This window comes from Symsagittifera roscoffensis, chromosome 9 (genome assembly GCF_963678635.1).
Source record: "Symsagittifera roscoffensis chromosome 9, txSymRosc1.1, whole genome shotgun sequence".
NCBI classification, from domain to species: domain Eukaryota; kingdom Metazoa; phylum Xenacoelomorpha; order Acoela; family Convolutidae; genus Symsagittifera; species Symsagittifera roscoffensis.
In genome coordinates, this window is record NC_087070.1 from 15,430,715 (window position 1) to 15,457,319 (window position 26,605).

The 26,605-nt window shown below is 34.5% G+C and overlaps 2 protein-coding genes across 3 annotated transcripts in view; one reads left to right on the plus strand and one right to left on the minus strand.

The window, feature by feature from the left end:
- LOC134854559 (zinc finger protein 749-like) overlaps positions 1 to 26,605 on the plus strand; it is a 354,798-nt gene that overhangs the window by 145,384 nt on the left and 182,809 nt on the right. The gene's annotated exons all lie outside the window — the stretch shown is intronic.
- The window catches only part of LOC134854227 (P protein-like), a 35,196-nt gene that overhangs the window by 3,059 nt on the left and 5,532 nt on the right, over positions 1 to 26,605 (minus strand). The window contains exons 1-11 of one of the 2 annotated variants that reach the window (XM_063870396.1): positions 20,840 to 21,465; positions 18,151 to 18,375; positions 17,778 to 17,892; positions 16,992 to 17,187; positions 15,282 to 15,414; positions 14,591 to 14,669; positions 11,453 to 11,631; positions 8,866 to 9,087; positions 8,427 to 8,565; positions 4,273 to 4,515; positions 72 to 281 (exon numbers count right to left, since the gene is read on the minus strand). In XM_063870396.1, the coding sequence (XP_063726466.1) occupies positions 72 to 281; positions 4,273 to 4,515; positions 8,427 to 8,565; positions 8,866 to 9,087; positions 11,453 to 11,631; positions 14,591 to 14,669; positions 15,282 to 15,414; positions 16,992 to 17,187; positions 17,778 to 17,892; positions 18,151 to 18,375; positions 20,840 to 21,106 (2,008 nt within the window). In that variant the 5' untranslated portion in view covers positions 21,107 to 21,465. Of the gene's footprint in view, positions 1 to 71; positions 282 to 4,272; positions 4,516 to 8,426; positions 8,566 to 8,865; positions 9,088 to 11,452; positions 11,632 to 14,590; positions 14,670 to 15,281; positions 15,415 to 16,991; positions 17,188 to 17,777; positions 17,893 to 18,150; positions 18,376 to 20,839; positions 21,466 to 26,605 lie in introns of those variants that run through there. The other variant, XM_063870397.1, reaches the window with a different exon arrangement.

The window sequence follows — 26,605 nt, forward strand, 5'->3', positions numbered from 1 at the left end:
CAAATAAAAATTGCAGGTGGGGGCAAACGGCAGAAGCGTCTCCGTTTTTCGCAATAGGGACTCCACTTCACCTGTGAACGCGATGAACCCAAGGTCGGCATGAATGAAGGGTGCTGATTGGATGAAGAACAATACCACCACAAGCACCAATATCACTATGGACTTGATCATTAGGGGGAAATCCTTCACGCCTGAAGAAGACTCTAGTTTCTTGATTTCACTCCTCCAGTCTCCACTTTGGTTCTCTTTGTTCATCTGCAGTTTCTGATCCAGACTTGTCTCTGAACAAACAGCATAGCATTTTAATACTTTGGTTATTACTTAGTTTAAGACCATTTATTCAGGACACAGTAGCCAACTTTGGTACTATTGTTCGAAAACCAACTATGGCTGACCAGCCCTAAAATTTGAATAAAGGCGCATTTCGGGCTACTAATATATGCCTTATTTTTGGGCCGGACGCTCTTCTCTCCTCGGTAATTTGTACTATTTTTGACCTTTGTACTATTTTGAGAAATCCATTAAAAGCGCTTTTGGCGCCAATATATACAAAATTTCAGGGGAAGCGTGCTCCAAAAAGTGCAATTTTTTGGTCAAAACTTTTCAAAAAGTCTCAAACTCTTTTTTAGCCAGTTTTTTTCAAAATTTTGTCCGCAAAATTAGAATCGGCTCTTTTTCCTCGAGAGAACATCCTCGAGAACATCCTAGATCCGCCCCTGCCCCGATCAGCTCTTTGCGGAGAGCCACTGCTGTGCTACTGGTTAATAACTGCTAGAAGGCCTCTAAATCCAACAAGCAAAAAATGCAAAAGGGAAAGGTGAAGTTTATGTTGATAGCTTGAATCGGAAGGCAAAACAAAACAGTTTTTTAAACGAGCCTTTCACAAGACCAAACAATGAAAAACTTCAAATTGTCATGATAGCTTGAAGCAATTCAACAAAAATTTAAGGTTTTCGAGCAAAAAATCAAAAGATGCAACAGTGCAAAATTTCCAATTCTTGATGATTTATTGAACCAGGTCGCAAAAAACTGAAGTCTCTCGAAAAACTATTCACAACGATCAAATTCAAATGATTTTGAGTCCGTAAAACGGTTTGGAAAATTAGCTCACGGCCCAAACCCCACCATTTAACCTTGTGCTTTTTTCCGTGGAGAAAAGATGTCATCCATTTTGCAGCAGCCGGTCCCAGTTTGAGGAATCGGATGACATAAAAACACCTCCAATAATGACCGAAGCGGGACAAACGTTGAACTTTTTGATTCAAGCTATTTAAAGACTATAATTTTATGATTTATCTTAAATTTTGGCTCGTTTCCAGTCCCTCTCCCCACATTTCAAAATATCGAGTTGTTTTTTTGTTTTACGTGTTGTTACGGGTAAATGCGTGATGTTACGATGTGAAGTATGAAGAACAAATCTGTTCACACCTTGAGATTGAAAGCGACCTTGAGATTAAGAGTAACACACACTAACCACTCAGCCACGAAGCTTATTATTATACAGAAGATAGAAGATTAAACTCTAGCCACAAATTAAGCAGAGAACAGCTGCTATGCAATTTCCAATGCTACAGTGAAATTTCCAAATAAGTGAACATTTTTAATGAACACTTTTATTTGCGAGTTTGTTTAGAAAAAAAGAAGATTCGTAATAACACACTAACCTGACGCTAGTGTAAATAGCTTCAAACTTATGAAAGGTAGCGCGAACAAGTTAATGGTTTTTGAGCAAGCAAATTATGCAATGCAATATTAAAATGTTCAAGTGGATTTTGAAGGCTCAATATGATCAAAAAAAAATTCAAGCAACAAATCGTGAAACAAACCTTTGAAAGTTTCGAGGTTGTTTCAATAGTCTGTGTTGATGTGCAAAAAAAACTGAGTCATTTCTAGCGGTAAATTCAGGCCATGACTGCATAACTTGGCTTGCAAACGTCATATGTTTTTGAGGCAATCAGTTCAAGCGTTGCAAATTGAAAAAAAATCAAGTGGACTTGAAGGGTCCACAAAAGTTTTTCCAAAGCAAAGTAATCAGTTTCATAAAACAAGCTATTCAAGCAAAAGCACTTTCAAATTATTCAAATTTGTAAGGGCTGGAATCGGTTTGCTAAATTAATCTGATTTATTTAAAACAAGCTATTCAAGCAAAAAAAAACTTGAAAAATAATAATTTTGATGCTCATATAATTGACTCGTATTCGATGAAACTAAGCAAACTTGAGAAAATTGAACAGACTTATAAATATTTACAAAAAAAAACAAGGATAGCCGGTTCCTGTGCAAGAAGCATAGACTGTTCCGATCATATTAATAAAAAAAAAACTGGAAAAATTGTATTTTTTTTACTTACGTTTCTTGAAGTTAGTGTCAGTTTTAGTGTGTGAGGTGATTTAAGAACTGAGGTGATTTACAACTGCTTAAAAACTGAGTGAGTCGGACATAATCCACAATATTTGTCGTTAAATAAAGTATGACAGACAAAAAGGAGAAAAAACTTTTGGAAAAATTATATATTTTAATATATTTTTTTTAGAAAAGCTCTTTTGTCATATTAGATCGCGTTACTTGAATGATGAATTAAAAACTAAAAATTTGGGCCAGTTTTTCTCGAAACTGGGACAATTTTTGACATTTTTTAACAGTCATTCGAATTACGAATGAAGGGCTTTTATTTTGTATGTCACTCGAACCATTCCCATGATCATTTGTGATCCTGATTTTGCGTGGAAAACAAAAATCTAGAACTCCCGAATACGACGTTCCTCCCCAATGTCAATGATCGGAACAAAGATATTTAAAAAAAAAGAAGAAAGTTCAAAAACTATAAGAAACAAATCGGAAAACTGTTAATAAACAAGAACAAACTAAAAATTTTAAAAAACTTTTCACTAATGGTTTTTTTTAAATCAGCTCAATGGTGTTTAAATTTCAAGTGATCTTTTAGCGCTTTTTTCTTTAAAAATTAATCAAACATTAAAACAACGATAACTTTTTTTCAATCGGTAAATCTAAAACTTAAAATCAACGTGGTGGGCACAAGCTTTTCGTTTTTATTGGAATATCAAGAGAAAACTGGGCAAAAATGAGAACAATTTGACTGATTTCAAATTAGAAAATTGACACAGAGTCGAGGCGAGGCTGCGCTTCGCAGAGACTAGCCAGAAAGCCAAAAAAACTCTATAAACGAAATAAGAAAAAGAAGCAATAAGCATTGGATTAGTAAAACCATTGCTACCTGTCGGATTCGAGCCTGAGCTCTCGAAACTATGAGTCTCACTTCGCTCTCAAGTACGAACGCTTGATGATTGGCAAACACTAGCCACAAATAAAGCAGAGAATAGATGCTATGAAATTTTCAATACTACAGACCGTGATTTTAGCAAAACTGCCACCAAATAAGCAATTTTTTTGCGAATCATACTTATCCACTACGCTGACTAATGATATGAAGCAAGTCGTTTATTCGGGTCTAGTCATTGCAGATGTCTCTCGAAACTTCAAAAAATCTTTCTAAAATTTTGACCTTGATATAATTTAAGCTTCTGTAATTTTAAATTCACTGACTTCAGATTGAATGAAGCTTCAAGAATATTCCTGATTTCGCTCAAGCATTATCCCTAACTATCTCTTAGCCATTGTCTCCGATAAAAGGCTTATTAAGTGTATCCATAGATGATTTTACGTTACGTTAAAAAATGTGGTAATTGTGTGGATATTTTCCGGACTGCGAAAGATTTCCTCACCATTAAACAACAAGCACTGACTGCTACAAGCCTCAAACCCTTGACCTTTCAACTGACTTTTCACACTTCACATTAGCGCTGCAAATTTTAGTTTACAATTGTTTCAGGACTGCCGAGATTCGTGAATTTTCAGCCAATGCCAAAGTTGCGCAACTGGTTTGAGATAATTTAATTTACATCTCTGTGCGGACGATTCTCTTTAAGAGGTCGATTTATATAGAGCATGTTTAATGATATGACAGGAAATTAAGGTCAAACTTATGGCGTGGTTTTGCAGATTTGAGCTTGAAGAGGGAATATAATGGAAATGGGCATTTAGTCGCTGTCCGTTTTCATGAAACTTCATTTCCAAAAATGCTATTTCTCATAATAGCCATCATCCTAGATTAAATTCATAGGCCTACCACACACGCTATGCTTTTTGTATAATGAGCTGAAAATTGCTGGTGTGTGTGGGGGGGAGGGGGTTGCTCATGATATAAGAGGCAAAACTGGACGAAGAATGGGAGAAAAGAAGGAAAGTACTAACGTAAAAGACTGATGTGTTTGTTGATCATAGTCTTGATGTGAGTCTCCTCTCGACTGACAGTTGGGATCCGGTTGCTGTACTTCTGCCACATGGCTATCTTGTGCTGCAGTTTCTGACATTCCGGACTGCTTTGGTGGGAGAAGTCTTTCTTCCGGTACAACAGATACAACACACCCATTCCCACCACAAAGCAGAAGGCAGCTGCCCCACTCATATGCGTTGTGAATTCCAAGAAGTTGATACCTGTCAATCAAACCGTTTATTTCGATACTATTTCCCTTAATATCCCCTGCCTTCAAATATCTAGTCTTCAAAGTGCGTGAGCTTCTCAAAATTAGTACAATTCAATTAGTTGAATGTAAAAAAAAACTCCAGCACTCGATCGCTGTGTAAAGAGCACAGAAAGTTCCGACGACCTAAAAATAAAAGGAAAAACCCAATGTTGAAGTGGTATGATGCTCGTTAGTATATGAAGCTTCAAATAACTATGTACGAAAATATTTTTTTGCTATTAAAATATCTTTTCCAAAAGTTATGTTTCGTATATCGTCAATTTAAAACACTCAACAATTTATGCCATCTCTTCGAACTGAGATTTTCCCATGTTATTCAAATCTTTCACAGGCCAAGCTGAACTTCACACCACTTGCGATACAACAACTGTAGGATGAAAGCACCATAACGCTCAATAATTAGCAAACAGAACTTCGAACGATGCTACAACTGAAGCAGGAAGTGGAAAAATGTTTCTAAAAACACCATTTTGTTTCATGTTTAAATTTAAAAACTATTTTTGAAGAGGCAGTACTGCGATTGACTGTGGGCATTCAATTATTGGTCCCAGAGTGTTTCAGTCTCAAAAATACTAACGGACATTATAAAGAAAAAAAAGAAACTCAGCCGAAAGTTTTGATCGTCAAAAAATCCTATTGCACAAAACTGCATTTAACGCATCCATAAGATCAACAATGGCTATCTAAGTAGTGCATGCAAAGTGATTACAGAATTTGGAAACTAAACCGACAGAGCTTAAGTCGACAATCATGAAGCCGAAAAATCATCAGCTAAAAAGTAGTATCGAAACTCATTTCCATAAATACAATAGTTTGCATATAGCATGAACCAGTAGAACCAGTTCTATATATAGCATAAGCAGTAGAAACTAGTACCCAATAGTTAAATTTGAAATTTCATGAAATTGAGCATGTCACCATAGCCAGCAGCATAGCAGCAAGTGATCACAGCAATTTTGTTAAACCGAAAAAAAGTCTTTATTTGCGATTTGATAACGCCTAAAATAAAGCGTAAAAAATCTATGAAAACAAGGAAACTTTAAGCAAATCGCTAAAGGACTAGACAAGTTTTTTCGTTAAATTTCAATTTCGAAGATGAAATATCACGTTTTAGTTCTTTGAATTTCCAAAATCTTTTATGAATGATTTTTTTGCTTAAATTATACTCAATTTGAGAAAACTGGATCATTGAATCATATATCTTTTCTGGGCAAACTCTTAAGCTATTTTTGATACAATAAATATTTGCGTTAGAAATATTTGCGGAGGAGATGAAAGTTTGTTTGAGTTGGCTTCGTCTCGCCCATAGTCTAGTGTTGTCGGCCCCCGACTGGATATTTATGGCATACATTTATGGAATACTATATCTTCTTTTTGACACTAGACGTCATTCGCATTTTTTTTGCTATTTGCACTTCTTTTCAACATTTAACAAATGAATTTAAACTCAATCTGATTGAACTAAATTAAAATCGTAACTTTTTAAATGATACTTAACTAAAGAAATTTGTTCCCTCAATTTTACATTGAAAAATTGCATATCAATTCCGAGGATTTGTTGAAAAATAAGTGGAGAGTTAGGGTTTCGACAATTGCAAATTGAAACACGTATAGCCGGTTACTGTGCAAGTAGAAGAATGTTCCAAACCAAAGTCTAAGTTTTTCGGCGTGGTGTGATAAAAGGAGCTGAACAAAACAGGGGATTAGGAATAATCGACATTTATAATTTAAAAAGCAAATTGAAAAACAATTTTTGTAGAAAAGTTACTAGTAACGCGAGAAAAAAAATTCGGACGTTTTTTTCAGTTTTTTGATTTTTCGAAACTTTTGATTCCAAAAAAGCGCTAAAATACTCAAAGGAGACTAACGTTAGTCAAGTAAACCTAAGTTTTTATGTTTTGAATAAAGCTAATGTAAGCTTTTAAGCAATTTCAATAACACTGCTTGCACGCTTCTTTCGCTCGAATTAAGACGAAAAATCAAAAATATCAAACGGGTTTTTCTCGTCAGTGGGACAAATTTTTTGAAATTTTTCAATTTGGCTCGAGTCATGACGGTCTGGGCTTTAATATGATATATCACTTAACCAAGTCCGATGATTATTTGTTGTACCCGATTTTGCGTGGAAAAAAAACTTCAAATTTCCTTCCCATTTTCAATGGTCGGAACAACTAGCATCTATACGTTGGGTTTATTAAACAGCACGGCGGAATTTAATGGGAAAATTTCTGTCAGAAATTCAACTTTCTTCAGAGCCCAAAAACTACCTCTTTTTCAGTTTATTTGTTCGAAATCCATTTTTGCCGGCCGTTAAATTTTTTGCAGGCGCTTTTGAAGCGAAGAGCGCGTTTGAAGCGAAAAAAAGATCATCAAATAGTAAAACTTATGGTCACAAATTAAAACACCATAAATCAAAGAACATGAACAGCAAATTAGTGACCGCTGCAGCCGGACTAAAATGTTCAAAGCTTGCCATCAGAGGGTAGGTATCTACACCAATAATTACAGCCGGTTATCGCCACAAAGCACCAACCAGTTACATAAGTTACAAATAGCTTAAAAAATCCAATTGGTAGTGTTGGACCAACTGAACAATCTTTGGGATTTATGCGCCAGACCTTTTTTGGCACAAATGGGACTGATTTTTTGTTTTAGTATTAATGAAAACCCACTCTTGTTAAATTTTTCTGACAAAAAGCCCTATTGGCTGACCGCATTAACTAATGCATTTAAGATGATGAACTGCGAATTAGTTTTTATGAAACAACTATAATTAATTTTCTGAAAAAAACAACAAAGACGAAGGCAGATGCATACTAATATGGAACATCTAGCTGAAAATTTTTTAAAAAAATTTAAATTTTATTATGGATTTCATAAATTAGTATTTATGATTACTTTTTTACTCTTTTATTTACAACCTAACAATTTCACCCATTAGTTTCGTGATCTGACTTAATAGATAGCAAGCTTTTTTGATTTATTTTGGCAGATGATACCTTTCTAACCTATGTTTAACAGTTTTTTAGCTTTTTACTGATGCTTTTTCAATTTGAGCAAACTCTCCGTATGTTTATTGCCGGGTACACTTTTTTTTTCAAAAAATAAATAGAAAAACATAGCCAATAGACGGTTGAAAATAACATCAATGAACGCCAGGAAACAGAAAAAAAACTGACTTGTTTTTCTGAAAAAAAAAAACAACTTTCGAATTAGAAGTAAAAAAAAAATTTGGCCTTGAAACTCTTTGCATTTAAAGAACTCATTATTATTGGCACTTTTTCGATAAAATAAACCAAATATGAAAAAATGGAATCAATCGGTAAATTTTCTATTCCACTGGGAAATCTGAAACCTAAAATCCATTTCCGAAACTAGAAGTTGATCACGATTTTCGTGACTTTTAAACTTTTGCTATTCGACAGTGGAGTTGGCAGTTCTTTTAACAAAGGGAATGAAATGAATTTACAAAGAAATCAAAAGAATAAATCAAGAAAACTTCAACTTGAGCGTGAACAAGTCTTAAGATTTTTCCATAAAAAAATCATTACGACCTATTTAAGACGTTCAGTACGTTCATCGAGTCTTCAGTACGTTCATCGAAACTTGATTTTTTATATAACTTTTTAAAATTTGCTTTAAATAGCGTGAGAGAATGATTTTTTCATCTTTGATCTTAAAGCGTCATTCGGCTGACTAGCACATTTGACGTTCTTCGAGGCATAAAGATTGAATATAATCGGACACTATTTTATCTTTTTTTTTTAAATTTGATAACACATTAAGCATCTCCAAATTTTTCGACATAAATTTTTATTGTTGACATTTGCAACTTTTCTTGACCTAAAATGAATTTCTTACCGATTTCCTTCATGTGATCGTGGTTAACAATCAAAACATTGGGTGGGTCTCCGATTCCAGTGCCCGCTCCCCCCACGTTACTCATCAGCACAATCGCAATCAGGATCGCAATCGGGTCATAGTTGTGAGCCTCACAGATCTAAACGAGAAATAAATGGTATATTAGTTGGAAAGTAGTTTACTTTTAGAGGCTTAGCTTAACTAGCTTTTCAGTTGTCACATGAATTAATTTTAGAATTCAGTTCATTTCATGTGAAAATTTCCCCATTAAGTCACCAAATGAAGGATAACCCCCTAAAATTGAAGGCCAAACTCAAGCAGTAAGCCAACTGGTAAAACAATGAACTCTGATAGGCTGAAAAGATGGCTTCTAACAAAAACGATCTCCTCCTTAAATTGATTTAGCGAGAGATTGCTCACTTGATTCTTAAAAACTTACCTTGATGACAACCGGAGTCATGAGAAGCACAGTGGTGACGTTGTCCAAGAATGCGGATATGATTCCAGCGACGAAGCACAGAACAAAGATGAGGACCCACTTGCGACCGGCTGCCAGTTTGCAGCAGAGGATGGCACAGAAGTCGAAGAAGCCACTCTCGGCGAAGATGGTCACCATCAACATCATTCCAAACAGGAGGAACAGAGTCTCCCAGTCGATCCACTGAAACCAGGCCCAGATTCAATAAATTTAAATTCACTTTCAAATGATTTCAATTTTTATCGGATGCTGATAACTTATCATGTTTATAAAAAAAACTTCAACAAAAACGTTCATCTGTTGAAGTTTCTCATTTGTTTTTAATATTGGGGCTCTCAAAAAGTTATCCAGATCTAAAAAAAGCAATAAAAAAGTAAATGTAAGCCTCGAATTAGTAAAAATTCCGCAACGTCTCGGACTCGAACCTAGGACCAACTGCAACCTAGAAATTATGAGTTTCACGCACTAATCACTCAGCCACGGATGCTTAGTCCTTCACAAGCACTAGCCACAAATAAAGCCGAAAACAGATGCTATGAAATTTCCAATGCTACAGATCGTGATTATAGCAAAAGGCACAGTAGTGCACACTTTTAATGAACACCCGCATCCAGTTTCAAGCGTTAATAATCGATTATAATATGATTTTAGTACCAGTCCTACAAAAATTGAGAAAAAATTGATTTTAATCAATAAATAATCGATTAGAATCTCTCTTTTTGAAATCAAATATAATCAATTATAATATATTACTATCGATTATAATCGATTATTTTTATCCGAATACCTAAACCGATTATAATTTCTCATAATCCCTTTTGTTTGCCCATTTTGTCTTCGACTTTCCACCTGAATAGCTTATATTTTATGCTTTTCGTAGACGTTGGCTCATGAGAAAAATGGGAAAATTGCTTTAGCAGCTTTCAAATCAATACAAATTTATTTATTTTTTTTTTTAATTTCTTCTTAATTATAGTTGTTTCATGATGCACCTTTTTTGAGTTTTTTTGACCACCAAAATATCAGCACACTGCTTTAATTTCATGATTTCTATTGAAGAGTTATATTTCAACTACCGCGGGATTCTTTCAACTAATAAGAAGGGATCTCTATGAAACTTTTGCTTCGTGGTAAAATTTTGTGTTCAGATGAACCAAAGACTGACAAGACATCTCACTTTTAAAAATTTTTGACAAAAAAATTATTATGATCTATTATATTAGATTTTAAATTATTATAATAGATTATAATAGATTATAAGAGAATTCAGGAAAAATTATAATCAATTAAAATTGATTATAATTTATTGTAAAGTCACGAAAAATGTTGTCATTATAATGGATTATAAATCGTTTAAACATCTAAATTTGGCGCTTATAATTAATTATAGTTTTGATAAAAGTACAACTATAATTGTAATATAATCGATTATTTTCTCTTTTTACTTAGTGCGGGCACTTTTATTTGCGAGTTAGGCTAGAAAAAAAGAAGATTCATTCTTAGACAATAGCTTCTCGCTAGCGTAAATACAACAACCTTGCCCTAAATTTTGTTATCTAGAAAGTGATAAATCTGCACATCAATTAGAGTAGACAATCAATAAAGTATCTTATCAAATAGACCAATGCTCGAATAAATGTGAAAAGAATTTTCAGCCAGATTCGTTGCCGCTGACGAATTAATAAAATGAAATTTATCGCGCATTAATTATACCAAATTGACCATATGGCAATTTCCAAACCGCCATAGTTTTACAAAAATTTACCAAAACTCACATTTTTTACGAAAAAACATCAGGTTGTTATAAAGACAATATCTACAAGGATCAGTTTGCAGCCTGAAGTATTCTTCCTGCAGTTTAATGGGTCTGGTTTTTGGTTGAAACAACTGAAATTTCTTTTTAAAGTTTCAGAAATCCAACCCCACAAACAGTTTCAAGAAGAAAGTAGTATATTTTGCGCCAACTAATGCAATATTTGAATCAATTAGCCGGCATACATTTAATTTGCTATAGTTTCTTAGCGGGTATATTTCATCGCCTATACGCTACCCGTTCAAAAGTTGCGCGCATTCATTATTCTGAATTTGCAGAATTGGCAAAATTTGAACCCCCAAAGTTTCCGAAATGTGATCAAAGGTAAAATATCAAAGACTCCAGTTTAAAGTAGCTGGTTGAAAAATCGAAACTAAGCCGGCATCAAAAACCTCAGCATCGATTGAACTTAAGCGCTGGATTGTCTGCATATACCACGGTAAAAACTGATCGCATAAACAGAACACAAAAAAAATGCGACTTATAGGTTGGAAAAAATTCGGGAACAATTATGATAGTTGGGTCCCTAAAATTAATATGGGTGCCTGACGAAAAATTTATAGGCCATAAAATCTTCGAAATCATGTTTAGCCTTTGCTTACTTGTGTTTTTGAAGTTGTCATGAAAATTGTGCGACCCATCTTTCATACTTGCTTTTTCCTGGTACCCAACTATCAAACTTGGACCAAATTTCGTAGTATATCATAATAAGCGTTTGCTTGTTTAAATACTAACATCGATAATCTTATCGAGAGTAGGTCCCTCTTTGAAGAAGTTGAGAGCGGCTATGGCTACCACAGCTGCGATTAGAGCGGCCACGGTCCTATGGACCATCTCAGTCACTATCATGGAGTAGAGAAACAGGAGGATTGCAAAGGCTACGTACACTTCAATCTCACCATACTTGCCAATGTCTACAACAAACAATTAAGTCATGAAAATAAATTACAACAAATGCAAATTGATGTTTTATATTAATACTAATAGATAATTAAATATAACTAGCGTTTAACGCACCTTCGGTGCTTCGAAATTTTTCGACAGCTCATGAAAAACAGCATATATTGGAAACAACATCTGCAAACTTTTAGTGTACTCTGATTGCACACAATTACAGGGTGTGTAATTTCGAACCTTTATTTTTTTTATTCCCATTTTAAAAGCGTCATCTCGAAAACTTAATGGGCCTCTGGAGAAAATTGGAGGCCAGATTTGCAACCACTGAGAGTCCCTGAGAACGTCTTATCTCGGAAACTAAAAGGAAAACGTCTTATCTCGGAAACTAAAAGGATTTGAGCATTCATATTAAGAGGCAAGATTTGAGACGCCTGGGTGTACGCTGACAATAAGGTTGTATCTTCATCAAAATAGTACTTTTAAATTTTTTTGAATTTCTTTGTAGATAAGTTCTTCGAGAAATTTTGAAAAAATCAAAAAACGTCACACCTCGGAAACTAAAAGCATTTGAGCAGTCGCGTTTAGCAGTCGCATGTGGCAAGATTTGCAACTCTTTAGAGTACCCTGACAACACCCAACTACAGCGTTGGAAATTTCAAATTTCGAAAAATAATTAATTTAAACTTTCTGAAGTTTTCTGAAAATTTTTGAAAAAATCACAAAAAACGTCATATCTCGAAAACTACAAAGAATTGAGCAGTCATATTTGGGGGCAAGATTCGCAATCTTTGAGAATACTCTGACAGGGCCCAACTATAGGGTTGGGAATTTCAGATTTTACGAAAAAAAATTAATTTAAGTTATCTGAAAATTTTTTGAAAAAATCACAAAAAACGTCATATCTCGGAAACTACACAGAATTGAGCAGTCATATTTGGAGGCAAGATTCACAATCTTTGAGAAAGCTCTGACAGGACCCAACTACAGGGTTGCGGGTTTCAGATTTTTAAAAACTAATAATAATTTAAGTTTTCTGAAAATTTTTGAAAAAATCACAAAAACATCATATCTCGAAAACTGCAACAAATTGAGCAGTCATATTTGGAGGCAAGATTCGCAATCTCTGAGAATACTCTGACAAGACCAAACTATAGGGTTGGGAATTTCAGATTTTACGAAAAAAAATTAATATAAGTTATCTGAAAATTTTTTGAAAAAATCACAAAAAGTGTCATATCTCGGAAACTACAAAGAATTGAGCAGTCATATTTGGAGGCAAGATTCACAATCTTCGAGAATACTCTGACAGGACCCAACTACAGGGTTGCGAGTTTCAGATTTTAAAAAACTAATAATAATTTAAGTTTTCTGAGAATTTTGAAAAAATCACAAAAACATCATATCTCGAAAACTGCAACAAATTGAGCAGTCATATTTGGAGGCAAGATTCGCAATCTCTGAGAATACTCTGACAAGACCAAACTATAGGGTTGGGAATTTCAGATTTTACGAAAAAAAATTAATATAAGTTATCTGAAAATTTTTTGAAAAAATCACAAAAAGGGTCATATCTCGGAAACTACAAAGAATTGAGCAGTCATATTTGGAGGCAAGATTCACAATCTTCGAGAATACTCTGACAGGACCCAACTACAGGGTTGCGAGTTTCAGATTTTAAAAAACTAATAATAATTTAAGTTTTCTGAAAATTTTGAAAAAATCACAAAAACATCATATCTCGAAAACTGCAACGAATTGAGCAGTCAATTATTTTGTTATTTGAAATTTCTGAAAAAATCTCAAAAATTGTCTTATCTCGTTAACTAAAATGATTCGGGCATTCAAAATTGGAGGCCAAATTCGCAACCCCTAATTCGATATTGGGCTGCTTAATTTAAACTCGATAAAATAACCACTAAAATCAAATTAGAAAATCGGAAAAAAAATTCTTAACCATTGCAATATACGATACAGCTTAAACATGCAAAAATAATACGTTGAAAAAACTTAAACATGGCGAGATAGTGAAGCCCGCATTTAAATATATAATAGATTATCTCATTGAGAAATGCAAATTGCGATTTTCAAAAACCTGGGAAATTTGATTTTTACACCGAGGCGAAGCTGCGCTTTGCAAACACAAGCGACGAAAATTCAAAAAAGAGCTCTGCTCAAAGTGAAATACATGCATATTCTAATATTTTTAATCATATATTGTACAGATATGGAAATGCTTAACTTTCGCAATAGAATAGTGACAAATTTTCTTTTTTAAAAAACGGTAAAACCTTAAAAAGGAATTTTTCCGAAGTCCACAGCTTCTCTACAAAAAAAAACAGGGTAAAACAGATTATGCAGGGAAAATCGAAGCACCACGTTAGTCTTAGAGAACTATGAACCTAATAATCAGGTCAGTTTTTGAGAAAAAAAAAGAATAACTTGGGCTTGTTTGAGGCCGTGTTTCTTTTTTCACCAAATTTAAGGAACAGCCATTTGAGAAGGGGAAATCCCCATAAATTGCTCTTTTGATTGAAACCTTCATCTCATTAAAAAAAATCGGTACAAAAGTTTTTGAGAAAAATTGAAAATTCTGCGAGAAGTGCAAAAATTTTCCAAAGCGCAAAAAAACGAAAAAACAACAAATCACAAACATTGTCATAGTAGATGTTTTTTTTTCAAACAGTACCGAACACTAGCCAAAAATAAAGCAGCAACATATGTCATTAAATCGTTGATGCTTAAATAAGTTTATATATGATTAAATTGAAATTTAGCAAAAGAGCCACCAAATGAGCACTTTCAGTTGCGACATAGGTTAGAAAAAAAAGTTCTTCGTAACAATACACTACGCGTTGCTTGTATAAACAAGGGAGTTCTTCTCAAACTATCTTTTTTTTTCAAAAATAAATAGTTCCTCTTGAAAATGACCAAATTGGTTTGCTTGTTATCGGTGAACCATAGCAGAAAAAAATTTACCTAGCAGTGACATGTCAATTGCGATGTCTTCGTCAAGGGTAGACTCGGCCCTCACGTGAAGCTCATGTCCATCTTTGACCTATTAAAAATAAGGACATCAGGTTGATCTCTAACTATTCCCCCCTCCCCTTTGCAAAAGGGGGAGATTCGTTACTAGGAACAAAGTTCTCAAATGCTTAACCCATGAATTATTTCATTATAGGTGGGGATGGTGGGGAGTCGGATTCGTTACTAGGTACTATCGGGGAATAGTTAAAGAGATCCCATCAGGTTTCCCTTTCCAATTACCACTCAGTGACCAATTTTTTTCCCTTTCAAACTAACTAACTACTGTGCGAGTAGTGTGGGAACGAACTAAGGATTCAAAGACTTCATTTTAGTACAACTGCCTTTTGTGACGTCTGAAAATTGTTTGCATAAGTATTTCATAACAGGGAGTCAAAAATCTTATTCGCGTAAATCAGTTAACTTTGCTGTCAGCGAATCGTCAAAACTGAAAAAGATTTCAAGTTTCAAACATTTGAGATTGTTAAGTTTAAAACTGAAAACTGTGAAAACTCTTATGAAATGTATGTTAGTGTCAATTAAATATTTATTCATGGTTCAAAACTAAATTTTCCTTGATAACAATAATATTATAGAAAACTTGAGACAAAATGATAAATCTGTCAGAACTGAGCACTGCATTTACCTCTTCGTGAAGTATTTCGAATCTGTGGGTGAGTTCTTTGACCTCGTGGTCTTTCTCCGAGTGAGTAATGAAGAAGACGACGTTGGTACGGAAGGAAGCCTCGCAGCGCTCCACCATCGCCTCCGAGGAAAGGCTGGTAAAAAAAAAGAGGCGGTGAATATTATTTCACATTTTCCAGCAATTCACCTCTTTTACCTAGGCTATTTAAAATATGACTTTTGAAACTTGAAATTGTATTCAGACAAGTCTACAAACAAATGAACAAATTTTACTAATTTTTCAACATGAAAATTGCAGTCGGTAGTGGATCCTCCTAGAAATTCAACCCCATGGCCACCCGAAGGGTTCCCCCTTTGGTATTATAGTATTTTAAGGTTCGCACCATTTGCGATACAAAAAGTATAAGATTGAAAAAGCGAGACACTTAAAAAATATCGAACGAGTCTTGTGAACAAAGGTATTTTCGGGAAAAAAGTCTAGTACCCGATTGCATTACCTTTGCTTATCGCAAGGGCAATGACATCGGTTTTCGACCGACTGACTCAAAAAAATTTTAAAGGCTCCTTGGGCGCCATTATATGCTAAATTTAAAAAGCCCGCTCCGTTTTTTCTTATCAAAACCTCCAAAGGATGACTGAAAATGTTGTTTTTTGCTTGTTATTTTCTATTCGCCTGCGGCTGAAAATATTTTCTCAAAATTAATTTTCATAGTGTTTTTAAAGAGTTCGGAAACTCAATTTGATCGAATTATTTATGATATCGTACTTCAGAAGAAATCAACCCCTCTTCAGATAGCATCAACTCTATGTTCTAACGTGTGATTTTAAAAGGTGTAATATGAGGAGCAAAAATGTTTGAAATAGCTTGATTAATACGCATGCCAATTTTGACACGTAAACGAAGTGGGGTTTTGCATCACTTGTGAAATAGCGCAAGCGTAAAATTGAAAGATAGCGAATGCAAAATGAGACTGAATTCACTAAACTGAAAAAAGTTCAAGTTTGTTTAAAAAAAATCAGCTGTTGAAAAACCAAACCAAAAAGCAAAGCCGTTGGCAGAAAATACGCTTTTAGTATCATTTAACGAGCGGCCACTAATCCCAGAAAACTTTGGTAGATGCCCAATGAGCCAAAAACAAAAAATGCAAAAAAAGTGCTACCATAAAAAAAATTTTAGCGATTAACTTTCACAACTTTTGAACCACAACTTTAAAAAAAGACCTCGAATTGTGCCCCCAAACGCCTTTAAAGAAGTTAATATGGCCGATGATATATAAGATGAAGCTATTTCAATTAATAAAAAAACGAAAAAAATCAAAAACCGAGAAGGTAAATTGCAAAATAACGGGATGACTGTCAATGAAAGTAATTGTTTGAATAAAAATAACCCCACAAAATTAAGCAGACAAACAAAAGTCCGGCAACTTATTTTTACCACAAAAAACACTAAAAAAAATAAGATCCAATAGACTCGAACCCCAGCTCTCAGGAGGCAAAAGCAACCGCGTAAACTCTAAAGCAAAAGGGAACGAGTCTGGAAGTTATTAAGGTTCAAAAATAGAGCAACTTCAATTTCTTACAGATTTGTAAAAAAAAAATTTTGTTTCCGGGAAAAATGTTTGGTTCCTGATTAAAAGAAACGCTCTCACAAGTGAAAAATTCATCTAATTCTAAAATTGTGCATGAATAATTTTCAGGCGAAAAGTGTTACTTAGAGGGCACACTGCACAATCTGGCCTCGACTCCCTTGGACTGGTTCTGATGTGTCTCCGCTGTCTCTCTGGGCAGTATGGCCACCAGTGGACCCCTGAAGGTGATGTACAAGTAGTCACACTTCAGATCCGGACTGATGCCCACAAACTTCTTCTCATGACTCTTCAGCACAAACATGAACGACTCCTCGTGACCTGAACAAATCAGCGTAACTTGTAAAAACCACTATAAAGTGAAACCTAAAATACAAACTGTTCGCATTAATTCAGAAATTCATGATACAGTTAGCTAGTGTAAATCAGAAATAACAAGATGCACGCATATTCACGTGAACAGATAATTCCAGCTATAAAATATGACCAGATTTTTGGTAGTTCTATTAATGACTACTTTTAACCGAAAACTAATGCGTTAATCTCTTTTTTCCTTTTCTTATCTCGCAAAAACCTCCTTTTTTGCAGCAACCAGTGATTTTACAAGGATGTGTGTGAAGATCAAATAAGTTTGGATTATGGTACTGAGACTACGTCAACTTTCGTTATATTCGGACTAAGTGCTTAAAACGATTCTGAAGTCAAATTCACAGGTGAAAGAAAATTAAGAAGAGCTCATTAATTAAAAACGATTTCAACACGTTTTTTAGTAGCATTAGAAACCCGATTCTACAATAAACTTTCAAAATTACTTTTACACCGAATTATTTTGAAAATAAAATGTCCGTGAAGTGCTGAACAGCTTGTATGTCGGACCTTTCTTGGATAATTGGTTTCAACTTAAAGCTGACCTTCTTCGTAGATCATGATGGTGGTAACTGCCAACAATAAAATGAAGAATAGGATGGCTATTTTGACGATGTGTCCATAGCGGCTGAAAAATCCCCGCACGCCTGATTGCTTTACCTAAAAAACAACAAAAAAAAAACAACAGATCATGACACTCGAAGATACATGGTAGTTATTTTGAAAGACTTTTAGGTGGCCAATTTTTGCATCCAAAGTTCGCGACATATATTAGATGTTGGAGAATTTAGATATTCAACTATCCTGCTATGGCAGGAATTAGGCAAATTGTTATGTAAGTTGCAAAGGTAATAATGATTGAAAAAGTTGAGGATTTCAGAAAATTTGAAAATTTTGGATCCATGGAACTTTTCCTACCACTGGTAGGGATCCTGTTGACAAGTAGAATCCACGAAGATCGGTCCCTCCATTAACATTATTGTTGTGGGTTTCAGGCATGGGGTGGGTGGGTGATCCAGCATCAGACGATGACAACATGGACTCGGCTCTGTTGAGGGGGGACCCGTGGACATACTCCGAGTCGTGTCTCTTCAAACCTGGCACATGATCCAGAGCTTCGTCGTCGTCGTCAGGATGCATGTCCTGAATTAACCTCACTGTAAGTTTTGGATCTCTTAAACTATCTCTTCTCCTCTTAATAAGAAAAAGGGGAAAATTTATTTAAGAAAAAAAAAATTCGCAGATGCATAAATGGGGAGTCTTTTATAGGGGTGACTATTCATAGCTAGGCACGATAGGAAGGAGGGGCAAATCACTAATGATATACCACGTTTTAACACATAGTCGAAGCGTAGCAAAAATACGTGTAGTTGAGGCGTAAACAAGTGACAGTACAAAAAAATTCAAGCCGTTCTCTCACACGTATGATTCATAACAGCTCATTTGACTCAAACCAGGCGAAAAAATCTATTGTGAAAAACTGGAGAAACCGGAATTTTTCAAACTCTGCAATCAGAAAAAATCATTATTTTAAACTATTGTATCATATCAAATGTAAAATTTCGCACTAGGCTCCAATTCTTGTTTTTTTTTGCAAAGAGGAGAATGGAAAGAAAATTTACAACTTAAAAAAAGTCCTAAATATTTCTAAAAAAACTTTTAAAAAAATTCAAAAAAAAATCTGCAAAAATCTTGGAAATCAATCATCTGCACCATCACAGAAAAACAAAAACATCAAAAAGCTTTTAAACACAGAAGCGAAGCTGAGCTTCGCACCATTTGTGATAAAATAATTGCAGGATGAGCGCACCATGAAGCTACAAAATTAGCAAACAAAACTTCGAACTATGTTACAGTTTAAACAGGTAGTGAAAAAACGAGAAAAGGCTTTTTTCAATTTTGAAAATATTTAAAACTGTCAGAGGTGGGGGTGAATTTGGGCAATAAAAAAACTGGTGCCAGGGTCTTATTGATGTCAAAAAACTACTGGAATTTTCGGGGGAAAATTGGTGAACACGCCGACAGATATGAAGCCGACATGCAATAAGCTGAAACTTCACACAGGAAAAACCATACAGGAAATAATTCATATAACTCCAACATAGGATCCATGATAGCTATACAAGTAGCGTATGCAAATTGGACTATATAATTTGAAAACTGAACCGAGAGAGCTGAAGTCGACAACCAGGAAGCCGAAAAACCATCAGTAGAAAACTAATATCGAAACTATAATTATACAAAGAATAGTTAAGTTCTAGATATAGCATGAGTAGTAACTAGTACACGGTAGTTAAATTCGAATTTTCAGCAGCATAGCGGCATCATCTGATTTTGTTAAACTAGATGTTAACCTAAAAATGTCTATATTCCGATTTGCCAACTCTTGCAATCGCAAGCGTAGTTATAGGGAAAACTGCAAAATTATGCACTGTGGTAACCAAGCCGATTAAAAAGCAGACAGTCGATAGGCCGTCAATTTTTTAGTAGAAAAGCTTCATCAATACAAAAAGTTAACAGATTAAACGTCAAAATTTTATCAGCGCAAGTTTGTAGCAGGGTTGGGAGAAAACGTTATTTATTGAAAAAGTTAATTAAACAACGTTGCTAAAAAATTTTCTTTGTCATTTTCTACAAAATAATTTTACCCCTATCAACACTGATCTTTTGACTTTCTTACCTAGGGTTTGTACGCAGCACAACATATCGGTTAATTTTCTGACTTAACCTCTTGGTTAATTTTCTAACTTTTCCGGGAATGCAAAACTTTTTTGATAACAGCATGAGTAAAGGTTGTGAATTAACAATAGAACGGCAAAGTTTGGATAAGAATCAAAATAGCATCTCAGTTACCCCAAATAGACAATTTTGCAACCCATTAAAACAGTAAAGAAGGCGCAGGTGATTATCTTAATGATTTTTGAGCTCAGATCACCGAAAATTTTCAAGATAAGATAAATAACTGCCTTCAATTTTTTAATTTAAGAAAGAAAACTTGTCTGGAGAAAAAATCAACGACGATCATTTTTAGTTCTTACTTTCTTGGAAAGTCGGAACAACATGCCAGAGTGCGGCCGTTATGATCAGGTTTTTTTATACTAAAAAAATTTGTATTTGTAACACTTCTGAATTACATAAATACAAAGTACCTTTTTAAAAAGAATACAATGTTTTCATTGATTTTTTCAATGAGCTATTTGAAACTTCGTCCAAAATTGTTATTTCGTCATCAAAACTAGTTATCAGGAGAGCCATAGCTGGAAAAGTTATTGTTCGGGAAAATTTCCTAATGCTCAACAATCGATATAATATAATAGTCTTTAACGGATTTTTTATGGCACTAAATATGAGCTTCAAATCAAAAAGATTTTTTTTAATTTATAGTTTTCGATTTTTTATTTTTTTTTGCACTAAAAAGGCGGTTGAAAAATTGGCTTTTTAGCAAAAATGGATGTCATAATTAGCATTCGTTAACTTTGATGAAAAACTCTTTAGCACTTCTTAGCGGCTATTAAATGAGCTCACATCAATTTTACGACGCCAATTTTTTTCGCTATTCGCGGTTCAAATTAGGATTTAAGTTGTTTTCAACTCAATATACTCTCACCATTAATGCTTGTTTCAATTCTTTTATATCGGCAAATGGTGAATAGCAATTGTTGGAGTGCGAAACGTCGCCATTTTCCGAGAGCCGAGAACCACGGCGCGATTTGATTTTATTAAACACTTTCATCGGTATGCCAGCGCTTGCCGGTTTGACCGAGAATTCAAGGATACTATCGTGCCCTTCTGAGCTCTCAGCGTCATTGGTTTCTTTGGATTTCGACTCTGCCAGAGGAGTTGACGCAGTCGGAAGTTCCGAGCCCGAAGACATAATGAAGACTGTTTCTGAACTTCAAGCAATGAATTGTCGCAGATTTTGAAATTCGTTAAGGGATATGGATACGCTTTACGCTATAAGTTAGAACCAGTAATTCTCAGCTCAGTAGTTATTTCTTTGAATAAGAGAAAGTTTTAGTTTTCGACACATAAAAAGTTCGAAACAAAACAATTCGGGTCCATATTTAGAGTGAAGTGTTCGAAAATAGTTTTTAATTTTTTCACATCTTCGTGAATACAAAGATAGTGGATAATAAAGAATTACTGTCAGTCAAAGTTTAATTTTAAATTATCTACGTCAACTACAAAATTGAATAGTTACGTTGAAGATATCCTTAACTTGGTCACAAATAAAAACAATGTGATCGTACTAGTCTTCATTTGCTTTGTTGAATCAGTCATCAGTAAAAATTAATTAAACTACTAAGATTTTTATAAACTATAACTATAATTGCGATAGGCCAAAAGTGTTCACACCAGTCTAAGCTTAAATCGAAAATTATTTTCAATCGATTACTTTCAAAAGCAAACACGCAAAACTCTCAAAAAATTCGGACACGCCGACCAAGATAAAACTAAAGGCTGTTGTATGTAAAATCTAGTTTCAAAATTAGACCTTGTTGGTTTTCAAACCAGGATCAGAACTGATATTCTTTTCAAACCCTGATGAATTCTATTTGATGGTTCTATTTGATGATCGGAAAAGATAAGTACAAATAGATCAGTTATATGGTGTCAAAAATGTGTCAAAAACAGAAGGTCCCATCAGCTTTCGCGTTACTGTTTAATGCTCATGACTTCTTTACATGTTTGACTTTGATTTGCAATTAGTCCGTTTTAAATTCTGGGGTGAAATTTCTCTACATTTGGTTCACAGCAAGAAAGGTTATATTTCAAATTCAATTATCAGAAGAATTCAACGAAAATACTCATTACAAACAACGCTCTATTATATTTGTAAAATCGGAGTCTTAAAGTTTTTTTTACCTATTGGGCCATGAATTTAAAAGTCACCGAGACACGAGAAAAAGTTGTCTTTAATGCAAACAAAGCACGAAAAGTTCCGAACACCGTTCCATTCTGGAAAGAGTGAAATTAACTTTTAAAAAAAATTCTTTATAAAATTGTTTTCAATTCTTTTTTTTTTGCGATTGAGGGGGTTATTCGAATGATCGCGACTTTTTAAAAAACAGTGGAAGAAGTTTAAATTTCCAACCATTGTATTATGATTGGTCTCCGATTGCTGCTGCATGAGCTGTTGGGAGTCCTCTGTCCAAAAAGCCTCAAACCGGTTCTATTGGTATTCTGGAGGCTATAGGAACATGCATTATGATGCATGACGTCATAATGCATGTTCCTATATGAAACCATGCTTTAGGAACATGCATTATCGTGGCACGAATTATGAAACCATTCTATTAGAAGATGCATTATACAGGCTGTAGGAACATGGATTAAGGTGCCTGGCTACAACTGGTTTTTAGAACTGAAATAATTAAAAGAGAGCTTTAAGCTGATCAAAACCAAAGTTGTTGGCCTCAACCAAATTTGTTGAAAAATCTTCCTCTGCATTGATTGCCCCTTTCACTTCGTCCAATTCTAAGTAATTCACTTCTTCCATTTCAACCACCAATTCTTATGTTAAATTGGTAAGATTTTGTTGTAATCCGAAATTTTTGAAGTGTTTCTTTTTTATAAACCTTGGCGATATTAAAATACATTATTATGCCAACTTGCGCAGCGGTTTGAAACCCTACCTCGTGCATTTTCTGTACTCTCGGAGTATCATAATTTTGAATATTAGAAAAATACTGGTTGATTTTGTTTTAAATCTTGAGAAATAATTTTTTTTTCTTTCAAAATTACGAACAGCGACGAAGATCTGAAGTATGAAAAAAACAAATGCTTAGATTTTTTCAATTTATCTAAAACGTCATATTTCAAGCGCTATGATAATTTCAAGGGCTCTAGTGGTTGATGGTGGAGCCGATTTCCCGCAAATACAGGACAAAAATCTTCCCCAATTCGTAGTAGAGTAAACCTGAAAATCAGATACAAAACAACAAGCAAATCTACAATCTCGTATGTCGCAGACACCTGTCGTTTCAGATAGTCATACAAGCTGCACGGTGTTTTAGATTTCAAAAATTTCCTTTTGGCATCGTTCCATTTTGAACGAATGGGGAGAGACTTTGTTTTCGGGTGTATTGTAGTTTTTTTCTTTGCTTTTGCATTTTCCACGCTAATTCAGCTACCCCAAATAACCATCGGAGAGAATTGGGTGAAAAACCCTTCCAGTCGTGATTCAAACGACATTAAGAAATTTCGAAAAAATTCTCAGAGTCGAGAAAAACCGGTTAGGAGTTTTTGCTTATTCGACTAAATTCGAGCGAGTAAAGCGAAAGAGCACGCTTATTTATGCTTAATTAGGGTCGTTCACAAAAACTTAATTAGGCTTAATTTTAATTTTGATCGAGTAAATGAATTTTTGTACATTTATAACGCCTTTTTAGCAATCAAAAACTTCAAAATTTCTCTAAACAATTCTGCAAAATAAGGTCCGTAGAAAAATTTCGATTTTTTTTGAAAAAAGTTTCATAGATTTTTTTTATTTTTCCAATCATTTTTCTTCGAAACTTGTTTTGCTTTTTGCATACATAACTATGACAGTCAATTAAGCCTAAGCTTTAGTTTCTACGTCACATCCTTCTATCACACTACGCAGAAAATCTACACCAACTTAGAAAAAAATGTTAATTTTTTTAAAAGACTATGACAGGAACATTCTGTGCTACTTGCACAATAACTGGCTATCCTTGTTTTTTATAATAGTTATCCAACACCGCAAGAACTTCTCGAATAAGCAAAATAGGCTATTCCTTTTTTTATCATCACTTGATTAAAACCTATAAAGCAGGCTTTCAAATTAAAAGAAAGCACGGACTAAAAAATCCGTGTACATTATTCCAAAAAGAATGCGTATAGTAAACCGAATTGTTAGTAAGTTACCAGATAAGTAAACCAAGTAACCTAAAACTTATTTCAATTGCCTACTAGAAGATTCGTGAAACTGAGTTCATTGAGCTACAAGGGTAACTGAAGAATTTGTGTAGTCATAAAATAAGGGAGTTCAGTAGAAATTTTTTCGAAACTTCATTTTGTGAAACAAATTATTATCATTGTGAAATAATACCACAGCAAAAATCTGAATGACCAATTCATGCAATTGTGCAAATCGAGGATGCAAAACTAGGCCATTTCATTAAACTGATCTCATACACCCGGTTACGATTTTCTAATAAACGGACTTACTGACCTACCGCCTCAAAAAATAGCTCATTCCATCAAAATAACGCCACGCAAACCACACTGAAATTTTCAAATTTCAACCGCAATAACAATTCGAGGGCTCTAGTGGTGGATGATGGAGACAGTAGAGTGAACCTCAAAATCAGACAAAAAACAGCAAGCGAAACTACAATCTTGTCTGTCGCAGACACGGGTCGTTTCACATAGTCATTAATTGAGGGCTCTAGTGGTGGTTGATGAAGCCGATTTCCCGCAAAGACAGGACAAAAATCTTTTCCAATTCGTAGTAGAGTGAACCTCACAATCAGACAGAAAACAGGAAACAGGACTACAATCTCGTCTGTCGCAGACACCTGTCGTTTCAGATAGTCATACCAGTTGCACGGTGTTGTAGATTTCAAAAAAAACTTCTTTGGATAACGTTCTATTTGCCCATAAAAAACTTAGCGTCATGTTAAACTTATAGTTCCAACCATTTGAACAATGAGTAGGGACTTCGTACTGGGGTGTATGGTAGTTTTTCTTTGTTTTTTGGACTTTCCACGCTAAATCAGCTTCAACAAATAACCATCGGAGAGAGTTGAGTAAAAAAATCTTCCAGTCATGATTCAAACTACAATAAAATTTTTCGAACAAATTCTCAGAGTCGAGAAAAACATATAATTTCATATATTTTTTTTGTTTTTCCAATCATTTTTCTTCGAAACTTGTTTTGCATTTTTGCATTTATTACTATGACAGTCAATTAAGCCTAAACTTTAATTTGTACGTCACATCCTTTTATCACACTACGCAGAAAATCTACACTAGTTTTTTTTTAAAAAAAGGTAGTTTTTTTAAAGACTATGACCGGAACATTCTGTGCTACTTGCACAATAACTGGCTATCCTTGTTTTTTATAATAAATATCCAACACCGCAAGAACTTCTCGAATAAGCAAAACAGGCTATTCCTTTTTTTATCATCACTTGATTAAAATCTATAAAGCAGGCTTGCAAATTAAAAGAAAGCACGGACTAAAAAATCCGTGTACATTATTCCGAAAAGAATGCGTATAGTAAACCGAATTGTTAGTAAGTTACCAGATAAATAAACCAAGTAACCTAAGACTTATTTCAACTGCCTACTAGAAGATTCGTGAAACTGAGTTCGTTGAGCTGCAAGGGTAACTGTAGAATTTGTGTAGTCATAAAATAAGGGAGTTCAGTAGAAATTTTTTCGAAACTTCATTTTGTGAAACAAATTATTATCATTGTGAAATAATACCACAGCAAAAATCTGAATGACCAATTCATGCAATTGTGCAAATCGAGGATGCAAAACTAGGCCATTTCATTAAACTGATCTCATACAACCGGTTACGATTTTCTAATAAACGGACTTACTGACCTACCACCTCAAAAAATAGCTCGTTTCATCAAAATAACGCCACGCAAACCACACTGAAATTTTCAAATTTCAACCGCAATAACAATTCGAGGGCTCTAGTGGTGGATGATGGAGCCAGTAGAGTGAACCTCAAAATCAGACAAAAAACAGCAAGCAAAACTACAATCTCGTCTGTCGCAGACACGGATCGTTTCAGATAGTCATTAATTGAGGGCTCTGGTGGTGGTTGATGAAGCCGATTTTCCGCAAAGACAGGACAAAAATCTTTTTCAATTCGTAGTAGAGTGAACCTCAAAATCAGACAGAAAACAGCAAGCAGGACTACAATCTCGTCTGTCGCAGACACCCGTCGTTTCAGATAGTCATACAAGTTGCACGGTGTTCTAGATTTCAAAAAAACTTCTTGGGATATCGTTCTATTTACCCATAAAAAAAATTAGCCATTCCTTTTTTTATCATATCTTGATGTAAAACCTATAACGCAGGCTTTCAAATTAAAAGAAAGGACGGACCAAAAAAGCAGTGTACCTTACTCCAAAAAGATTGCGTATAACAAACCGAATTGTTAGTAAATTGCCAGATAAGTAAACCAAGTAACCTAATACTTATTTCAATTGCCTACTAAAAGATTCGTAAGATTCAAATCATTGCGCTTCAAGGGTATTTGTATGATCATAAAATGAAGGAGTTCAGTAGAAATTTATTCAAAACTTCGTTTTGTGAAACAAATTAGTATCATTGTGAAATGATACCACAGCAAAAATTTGAATGATCAATTCATGCAATTGTGCCAATC